The following is a 10,000-nucleotide window of genomic DNA, read 5'->3' as shown; positions in this document are numbered from 1 at the left end:
CCCCCAGATCAACTGTGCCCGATGGGATTGCACGAGTGAGATGATACACGAAGATATCTAGAGGTGTAGCTACCCTGAGCTTCCGTGCAGCTACATGCGGTAGTGGTGTAGACTTGGAGCCGTCACTTATCTTGCGATAAATTTTAATTGAGTGCCACATTTCCTGCGTGGACGCCTGCCGTTTATTTAAATTTTTTCAACAAAACCGCGAGGTCAACGTGCCGGATCCGAGATGCGCACGTGGCCTACTCATGATGTGATATAAAAAGAGGAAGACCTCATCGACTCTATCAGAGTGTGTACGAGCTGGTGAAGGTCGATCATGTCTACTCTATCTCTTACCATTGGGCTTCTTGCTGCAATGATGCTTCTTGGTGGCGTCCATGCTGCTTCTCTGTCATTTGCGGATCGATGTAGGTTGTCTCCTCAGTTTGCTCAGCTGTTTAGTGCCCGTTGTCATCCCTACCTTACCAAACAAGACTGCGAAGTGGGAGAGTGGAGTAACTGGGCATTGACCAAAGACTTCGAAGGAGTTTGCCAACGAAGCAGAGCAAGGAAAAGGAGGACGTCCGTGCCCTAGTTTGAAAGAAACGAAAATTATAGAATGTAGAGAAATTTTGTTGATAGTGAAAATGTTTAATAATGATGGACATGTATGTTGTGTTTAGGTGTTAGTGATGTTGGAAAAGCAAAACAACTGCTGAACATTCTGAAATCAGGTTTGGGAGGATTTGGATCATTTAGTCCTGGTTTAGGTGAACCACACTCTATCGTCATCAACAATGTACATCAAAATGTGACAACAGCAAACATGACACCAGCAATACCAGTTGGACAAAAAGGACAAAGTGGTCTAGCTGGTATCCAAAAACGTGCTATATCTTGTCCTGCTGACCGTGACATTGTAATAATTGTTGACTCATCCGGTAGTGTGGACAACTCAGAGTTCACTTCTGCTCTTAATGATTTGAGTGAGCTCATTCCTCTGCTCTGTGGATATCAACCTGGTCTAATAGAAGAGTGCCAAGCCTACAGACTGGCCATGATAACCTATGGAAGCTCTCCAACACTCACATTTGACTTGGATGACAATCTTAGAAGGCACACAAACCAAATAAATGTTCAGAATGACATCAAAACAAAACCATATTACACAGATGGAGCGACAGCTACAGGTGATGCTCTCAAATTTGCATGGGATCGAGTTCTACAGGAATCTCATGGAATGAGACCAAACAGCAAGAAAACCATTCTTCTGTTGACTGATGGTCACTACAACAGTGGAACTCATAATCCTATCAATGTGGCAGAAGACTTGTTCCAAGCTTTCAATGACCAGTTGTCTATAGTGGCTTTGGGAATAGGAAATAATATTGACTACCAAGAGCTGATAGATATCACCAAACATTACAATCCTGCAAATCTGTTGGTCTTTCTCACAGAAACCTTTACCAGTTTCCATGACATTGTTGAGGAGATCAAGAGTCTTCTGACTGACGATCAAGCAACGTGCTCTGCAGACGTCCTTGTCAAGAAACGCTAGTGGCAACTACTAAGGAAACGACAGTTCAAATGTTTTCGCGCTGTGAATCAAAAAAATCAAAAATTAAACCTGAGATTTGATCACCGCATAATTACATCACACAATAGCATAAATTTGTGTTCCGTAGTTTTAATTGCGATAAAACAACCAAGTAAACAATCCTATAAATCTCTGATGCACAACAACAGCGGTAAACTCTCACAAACTACTGAAAACAGAAAATTTTACCTAATGAGTTAACTACGTGATGCTTACCAGCACTAGTCGCTAGCAACACTAAAACACGGCTGCATGAATTCCAAACAGAACAATAAAGTTCATAGCAGGTTTGCCAGAACTTTGTCAAAAAATTGCACAAACAACGATATAAGCCTAAAATTACTGCGTGGAGAAAAAGGACGCTGCAAACAAACAAATCTAGTCTAAAGACTGTCAATTGGTTCTTGCTTTGTAGAAAATTGTGGCTGCGTTCAATTTAGAATAAACCTACAGCTCAAGAAAGCGACTGTCTGTGCTAGGAACTTGCACGCCCAGGATGTGAAAAACAAACTGTGAAACCGCGTCTAGGAATGCCGCAGTATTCGTCGAGCGAGGCTTGTTTTGAAGCATTTGGGCTGCTCTGTCGCCGGACTACAACCCTGAAATACTCTCACATTGGGATCCAACCTGGTCGCTTACAAGAGGCATGGTCGGAACATTCGCTGTTTCTTTGTCGCCCTAACCTGCAAATTAGCATCCCTAACCTGCAAATTAGCATCCCTAACCTGCAAATTAGCATCCCTAACCTGCAAATTAGCATCCTAAAACTCGGTATAGTGTGATCACCTGATCCGGAACGCCCACTAGAGAGAGCGTTCTCTCTGGAGCGACGTCCAGTACCGATTGCATAGACCTTCTTCTGCACTACAGATTGACTGATGGATCACTTTAAGTCTGAACGTTGCTGTTTGCTTGTGTTTGTAGTTTGTCGGGCTTTAGCTACACGTGAAGGTGATTCTGCCGCGTTTCTTGCCACCGAATGTCGTGTTCTAGTAGAATGTTTCGGCTAGCAACCGTACGGGGTGCTTGACTATTGTAACCGACAACGGATAATCCCACGTTCCAACACAACGTATATAAGACACGTACGTGCTCAAACTCGAGCTAACAACCTGGTCTGAGTTTGTCTGTTGTCGACGGATTTCCTGTCTCATCGTTGCAGTATGTCGCTTTTCTCAGCTTCTCTAGCTGCGCTCTTCACCGCTCTACTACTAGTTGAAGACTTCGGAAACGTTCAAGCTGGCGTTCCGTCTATCGGCGATAAGTGCAGGAGGTCTTCTCACTTTGCTCAGATATTTAGAAAGCTTTGTGAACCCCACCTTACTGCTCAAGACTGTCAAGTAGGAGCGTGGGGTCAGTGGGCAGCAAGCAAGACATCTCAAGGTTGTTCTCTAAGCAGATCAAGAAAAGTCACCAGTTGGGCGAGAAATGGAGGAAATCCTTGCCCTAGTCTGAAAGGAACAAAAACGATTAATTGTAAGAAACAAGAAAGATATAAAACTCGCGCTCTTTGCCAATTAATCAATGTAAATGTTGTAGGTCCTAGTTCGAAAAACGAAGCGCAACAACTGCTAAGTGTTTTGAAGTCTGGTCTAGGCGGATTCGCGCCGTACAGCCCGATTAGAAGCTCTGTTCGATTGACAGGAGGCCCCGGTCTAAGAGGCTCACCTGGTGATCGTGGTGGACCGCTCCTCAACCAGACTCACACACGGCGTTACGGGGTGGCGAAGCGTTCAGTAAACTGCACTACTGACCGTGACATAGTGATCATAGTGGACACGTCCGGTAGCGTGGGCAAAAGTGACTTCCAATCTGCTCTTAGTGACTTGAGTGACCTCATTCCTATGCTTTGCGGATTTCAGCCTGAAATGATAAAATACTGCAACTCCTACAGACTGGCAATGCTAACCTACGGCAACTCTCCTAAACTAGCATTCGACTTGGACGACTATCTATACAGGCATAAGAGACGAGTAAATATTAAAAACGACATCAAGACAAAACCAGTGTACACAGGAGGAGGAACAGGTACCGGTGCAGCTCTCAAATTTGCACGGGATCAAGTTCTACAGGAATCATTTGGGATGAGACCATACAGCAAAAAAGCCATTCTTCTGTTGACTGATGGTCATTCCAACGGGGCAACTAATCCAGTCACGGTAGCAGCAGAAATGTTTGAACACTTCAAAGACAAAGGCGAGTTGTCAATTGTGGCTTTGGGAATAGGAGACAACATTGACTACCAAGAGCTGATAGACATCACAAACCACCACAACGTTGCAAATCCTTTGGTCTACTTCACACAAACCTTCCAGAGTTTCCATGAGGCTGTTAGTACACTCAAGACTCTGACCGAACAAGTAGACACATGCTCTGCAGATGTTCTTGACAAGAAACGCTGAAGCAGAGATAACTGACAATGGTCTAGAGTTCGTAAACATAATTTCAAAATTGGAAAGTTGTGCTTTGGTCAGTTTGACAACTTTGTACACAATGTATCAATTGTAGCACTTTAAAGTAATGTGAAGTTGAGCTTTCGTCGTTTATCTACAATATAATAATCGTGACAATTCAAGTACTGTGCAATCCAAAGAATCATGCATCAAAAGTTACAAACACGAGGACGACATGTTTGTTCAATGTCTATTTTAACACAACTCGTGTGTGTGTGTGTGTGTGTGTGTGTGTGTGTGTGTGTGTGTGTGTGTGTGTGTGTGTGTGTGTGTGTGTGTGTGTCAATGTCTGTCATCAGGCTGGTTTACTCTCACAGCCACAAACGTCGTTGATTATAGTATTGGAATCATACAAAGAGCTCTAATCAAATTAGCCAAAATTTGTAAAATTGCTTGTTAATTAAAGAGAAAAGCACGCATCAACACCCCCCTCCCGACATTATCTGCTGTCATTGTTGCATTCCATTCGTCAATTTGGGCATTGACATGACAACATGTGACTATACACATGACTGGTGCAGAACTAGAGGCATACTTGAACACCGCAGCAGCACGAACTCTTAACACTGAAATGCATCATTAAATGTTACTTTATTTCTACGATTTCGTGAAGTAAGTAGACGAAACCACAATGTTTAACTATGTATACAAATCACTCACTCTGCTGACCAACCACATCTAACCTTGTAATAGAAACAGTACATATAAATGAAACACGTCAACAGGCCAACTCAACGATGTAGCTTCGAGTGAGTGCTCTCAACTCAGACAAACTGTAGTCTTCCAACATGGGAAGGCCAGCAATATACGGTGCCAATGAGACAGGTGGCAGAGCACTGTCGTCGAGAACCAAATCTTCATCAGGATGATCCTAGAAAGAAACAACTTGTAAAAACAGAATTAATAACTCCGAGTTAAAACAACAAATTATAACATCTCGTTTCGTATGAGGACATTGCAACACTAACAATAGTTTCTGGATACGTCAAACGATCCTTTCAACATTGCTACATTCAGCAACTTCCTTCCTAATTACCTGAGGCATGGAAGTGCTAGGGTATAGTAACGCAGGCGGATACCAACGACCCGACCAATTGTACGACTCGCCAAGCCTACTGCGCATACTCTCATTGTCACAAGAGCGGATGCTGTCAATTATCTAATTGTTGCAATGATGCACGGATGATTAGAGACACACGTACAGTATAAGATTTTTTGAATTTATTCCGGCCGATTTTATTTGGCGGTTGGACATCATTGTTGGATAATTGATACCGTATATGTACTATATTCCCCACCCACTAGAGCTGCGTTCGTGGCCATCACATTTCCCTAATCTACTGGTCTCCAACTGCGTAACTACTGTATGTATTGTATTAATGAAGACTTGCTGTGTCAGTGCAAAAAACGTATCACTCATGACTCGTCCTGCTTCATCCATAGCTTCACGACCCCATTCTCATATTTAACCTTCCTGTTAGACAGGATCTACAATAGGCACAACAGACAGCAAGCAGGGGTTACCACTTTGTGGTCACATCACCATCATGTCTGATCACGTGTGTGATGACGTCAGTATATCTCGCTGGCAAAGTAATAGCAGATTCTATATTGGCACTCGCTGAAAAATCCACCAATCCGCCAAAATAAATTCTCCGCAAATATTTCATCTTATATGGTATACTAGAGTGTTGCTATGTCAACAACACAACACAGATGGTAGGCTCTAACTTACAGCAAACGTTTAGTGAGAAAACAATAATTACAGTCTAGTTGGTGTAGAACTAATGAGCAAGAGAACAAACTAGGTAGCAGCCGAGGGTTTAGCACTTTAGTGCTTTTTCGTTTATGTTTGTTGTGTGTTGTGTGTTTTGGATTTCATGTTTATTGTGCTGCATCTAAAGTATCCAGTAGATAAACTGTTGTCCAAGGTTCTCCCCACATAGATAGTACTACTATCGACAGGATGTGCTTCCTATGAACTCATACCGATCATGACATGGAATAGAGCCCAACTCAGTGCACCCCTAGAGAGTGTACAGTCCTTCCAGTGTAACTGTATACAACCCTCCACACTAATTACAGTAAAAGACTTCACATTTCACTCTGACATAATAACAAACTAGACTGTACCTCATCCTCTACCTGTGTGCTTGACCACATGCTGGTGTTACACTCTTTTGTAAAAAGAGGACTGGTATAGCATCACGTGACCACTTATTTCATTAATCAATTAGTAAGGACACACTTAATAAGCTCAGATTCCTAAATCGTTACACCACCAAGGATGAGCGATCCATCCCTCATGCTCTAACCGACTACGCATTGTGCATCAAAATGTATGCAAATATAAACATAACAAACTAGACTTGTACTGTACCCAGTCCTCTTCTCGCAAAAGAGTACCACCAGCACGTGGTCAAGCATGTGAATATACGGGCGTGTGAAAAGAGCACTGGGTACGAGACCAATAACAACAGTAACCAAGACATCAATCACTTAATACACACAAAAACAGAATCTCTCTCTTGCATGTTTACTAAGTAAGTAAAACTGGGTACAGTGTAGCCACACTAAACCCATACCTACCTCAGATACCGAGAACGTCTTCTTAAAGGTGCAGGGTCACCGTCGGACATGCGCATTGCATTGCTTTGAAAAGGGTGCACTTTTTCAAATACTCAGTAACCACGAGGACTTAAACGCTCTAATTTGCACTTAAGGCCAAGCTGACTGAAGTCTCTCTACAGCCTGAATTAGTACGATCAAGACATTGCAGTGTGAGGTTGCGTTAGACTGTGACTCTGGCAGCATAATTCTAGGCTTTTTAGATGTACTTCTCGGAGGTTTTCGTCTAAGACTCAAACTGAGGTTGCTACACTGCAGTTTTGGTAAAACTCGACACACACTCTCGCACTTCGAGCCAGACCAGAGTTCCTAATGCTCTACACGTGACCAGAAAGCACACGTCACGTTCTCGTACGTGGCATCTCCCATAGTCACGTCTTTCTCTCAGAGTAACCAAGCGCACTCAGTTCACAGTGAGCACCAAAATTTGCATTGTATAAAGCATACACTGCTGCCGTGCCCGTCAATCGACACCTAAATAGCCAGTTTTGCAGTAGTTTTGTCTATTGACCTTTGCGCATGCACAACAGACAAACAGCATTTGAAGAGCTAACTGGTGATCGAAACTGATTTTCTTGCCAGGACACTTGAACATATGTTACGGACAATAGCATATAACGCAAAAGATACCTCACTTGAGATCGGCTCAAGTGCGCATGTCCAACCGTGACCCTGCACCTTTAACTTATAAATCCCATAACACAAGATCCACTGACTTGTGTAGTATAACATAGCAATAAGAGAGACAAAGATAACTGCTAAACTATAACACATTCTTGCACACAAACTTGTAGCAATTTCTCTTCTAATAAATCAACAGAAACAATAAAGTAACGGAATCCATACCAATAAAAACAAGAAAATCTTCAAGTAGTTTGCACAGTTCTTTGCCATCTCAGCTTGACAGAGCCTGCAAGTACGACAGCAAACATAACTCCAGCAAATAGTGTACATGTGGTGTGTGTGTGTGTGTGTGTGTGTGTGTGTGTGTGTGTGTGTGTGTGTGTGTGTGTGTCTGTTTGTGTCTATCTGCATTCGTGTGTGTGTGTGTGTTTGTGTCTATCTGCGTTCGTGTCTATCTGCGGTCGTGTGTGGTGTGTGTGTGTGTGTGTGTGTGTGTGTGTGTGTGTGTGTGCACGTGTGTGTGTGTGTGTGTGTGTATCTGCATTCATGTGCGTGTGTGCGTGCATGTGTGTGTGTGTGTGTGTGTGTGTGTGTGTGTGTGTGTGTGTGTGTGTGTGTGTGTGTGTGTGTGTGTGTATCTGCATTCATGTGCGTGCATGTGTGTGTGTGTGTGTGTGTGTGTGTGTGTGTGTGTGTGTGTGTGTGTGTGTGTGTGTGTGTGTGTCTGTAGGAACTACTAGCTCACCTATCCCTTGCTGTTTGGCATGTCAACATTTCAAGTCGAGAACATAAAGATGCCGTTTCATCTTGTAGTTCTATCAACTCCGCATCAGAAGGTCTACCCTATAATTATGATATCACACACTCGTTAGTTCATACATCTTGATGTTGTGATGACGTCCAACCTGACTAAGAGCATTCACTTTGTCTGACAAAAGAAGATAATCCAACAGGATATTTCCACCTTGTGGCCAATCTTGAATATCGCTGTTCCTTTCTGATGGTGCCAGCTGCTCAAGAAGATCCTTCAAATAATCGTAGTCTTCTAAAATACAAAGCACCGTCCAGCAATGAGACAATAAGATAATATACATATATATGCATGTACATGGTGTGTGCGTGCGTGCATGTGTGTGTGTGTGTGTGTGTGTGTGTGTGTGTGTGTGTGTGTGTGTGTGTGTGTGTGCATGCATGTGTGTGTGTGCGTGTATGTGTGTGTGTGTGTGTGTGTGTGTGTGTGTGTGTGCATGCATGTGTGTGTGCATGCGTGTGTGTGTGTGTGTGTGTGTGTGTGTGTGTGTGTGTGTGTGTGTGTGTGTGTGTGTGTGTGTGTGTGTGTGTGTACTAGCCTTCAATGATGGCATCAGATGCAAGACTTGATAATATGATGCTATGGGCAGCATTCCAATGACCAGCTTTCAAAACATGCTCTGCTTCTACGTCCGGATACTCAAAGTAATGAGCACGACATGCCTGAGCATCAACAATTTGTGACACAATCACAACAAAGTAACAAACAGTGCTCTCTCACTTTTGCTTCATGCAGCCATTCCTTTGGAACGTTTAACTCGTTGGTAACAAATTTCTCTCTTAATTGCTCGTGTTCATCTGGCTCCAACTGACAGTTTCTTGCCAGAAAGTGACGCACTGATGTTTCTCTTGACTCTGGGTTGTCAATGTGTAGAAGTACAAACACAGCCCATTCCCACAAGCCAAGAGACTCGAGTTGAGCCGCAAAATTGGTGTGAGTGAGATCTTGTCTGTACATTGGCATGTGGTCGTAGTTAAGACTTCTCAGCTGCTGGAGCAAGATCCAGCTACACAACAAACAAAATCAACAAATGACAACAAACAACAACAAAAGACAACAACAAACAACAACAAATAATAACAAACAACAAACAACAACAAATAATAACAAACAACAAACAACAACAAATAATAACAAATAACAAACAACAAACAACGACAAATAATAACAATTAACAAACAACAACAAACAACAACAATTGACAACAAACAAAAAATGACAGCAAACAACAACAAATGACAACAACAAATGCCAACAAATGAGAACAAACAACAACAAATGACAACAACAAATGACAACAAATGAGAACAAACAACAAATGACAACTAACAATAACAACAAATGAGAACAAACAACAAATGACAACTAACAATAACAACAAACAACAACAAATAACAACAAACAACAACAGATAACAAATAAGAACAAACAACAAACAATGCAGAAACGTCAACTGGTTCAAATCAGTTACATAAAACATATGATTAGGCCGCACCGAAAAAATTGTCAGCTTGGGGTAACCCGCCCGCTCGTATTTGGAGGGCTGCTGGTAGTTTTTTGCACACGCGCTTACTGAGAAATAAAATGTCTTCTGTTGCTCTGTGAGTATCCGTGTCCAAGGCAGCATGCATTTTGAGAGATGGCAAGATTCTTAGTGTCTCTGGGAACTGTAGACTTCGTGAGGTATTGCAGGAGACTGGATTAGGTGATCGGGTGAACGATGTACATAGCGTGCGAACTGCGACCACAGACACTTCCTCCAAACAAGACGTGGAGTTAGATGATGAGGTACAGCTCCATGCCGAGTTTAAGCGTCAATACGTGTACTCTCTTTTGAGGCATCGGTCAGAAACAGAATGTATGTCCAGTCTAACATCTGACAGATTTCAAAACTTTCTGCTC

General features: G+C 42.6%; 3 protein-coding genes across 3 annotated transcripts in view; 2 read left to right on the top strand and 1 right to left on the bottom strand.

Annotated features, from left to right (window-relative positions):
* Positions 1–322: 322 nt before the first annotated feature.
* LOC134190391 (collagen alpha-1(XII) chain-like) lies at positions 323–1,856 on the top strand. The gene is made up of 2 exons (XM_062658843.1): positions 323–500; positions 669–1,856. Exons 1-2 carry the CDS (start codon positions 323–325, stop codon positions 1,541–1,543), a joined length of 1,053 nt encoding a protein of 350 aa, XP_062514827.1. The 3' UTR covers positions 1,544–1,856.
* Positions 1,857–2,463: 607 nt separating this feature from the next.
* On the top strand, positions 2,464–4,321 carry LOC134190169 (collagen alpha-1(VI) chain-like). The gene is made up of 2 exons (XM_062658599.1): positions 2,464–3,058; positions 3,122–4,321. Exons 1-2 carry the CDS (start codon positions 2,746–2,748, stop codon positions 3,982–3,984), a joined length of 1,176 nt encoding a protein of 391 aa, XP_062514583.1. The 5' UTR covers positions 2,464–2,745; the 3' UTR covers positions 3,985–4,321.
* A 286-nt stretch (positions 4,322–4,607) lies between these two features.
* Positions 4,608–10,000, bottom strand: part of LOC134190168 (nuclear pore complex protein Nup98-Nup96-like) — a 26,692-nt gene continuing 21,299 nt past the window's right edge. The window contains exons 25-30 of the mRNA XM_062658598.1: positions 8,819–9,104; positions 8,637–8,760; positions 8,193–8,332; positions 8,033–8,130; positions 7,510–7,573; positions 4,608–4,906 (exon numbers count right to left, since the gene is read on the bottom strand). Of these exons, the coding sequence (XP_062514582.1) occupies positions 4,754–4,906; positions 7,510–7,573; positions 8,033–8,130; positions 8,193–8,332; positions 8,637–8,760; positions 8,819–9,104 (865 nt within the window). The 3' untranslated portion in view covers positions 4,608–4,753. The remainder of the gene's footprint in view (positions 4,907–7,509; positions 7,574–8,032; positions 8,131–8,192; positions 8,333–8,636; positions 8,761–8,818; positions 9,105–10,000) is intronic.

This window comes from Corticium candelabrum, chromosome 14, assembly GCF_963422355.1.
Source record: "Corticium candelabrum chromosome 14, ooCorCand1.1, whole genome shotgun sequence".
Classification (NCBI taxonomy): Eukaryota; Metazoa; Porifera; class Homoscleromorpha; order Homosclerophorida; family Plakinidae; genus Corticium; species Corticium candelabrum.
Note: the sequence above shows the minus strand (reverse complement) of the source record. Positions and strands in the feature narration are given on the sequence as shown.

What these genes read in the sequence shown, in the direction of transcription:
- LOC134190391 (XM_062658843.1), top strand. Translation starts at nt 323, where the DNA reads ATGTCTACTCTATCTCTTACCATTGGGCTTCTTGCTGCAATGATGCTT. An exon ending in CTGCGAAGTGGGAGAGTGGA is followed by an intron (nt 501 to 668) that starts GTAACTGGGCAT and finishes TGTTGTGTTTAG; the next exon opens with GTGTTAGTGATGTTGGAAAA.
- LOC134190169 (XM_062658599.1), top strand. Translation starts at nt 2,746, where the DNA reads ATGTCGCTTTTCTCAGCTTCTCTAGCTGCGCTCTTCACCGCTCTACTA. An exon ending in AGGAACAAAAACGATTAATT is followed by an intron (nt 3,059 to 3,121) that starts GTAAGAAACAAG and finishes TAAATGTTGTAG; the next exon opens with GTCCTAGTTCGAAAAACGAA.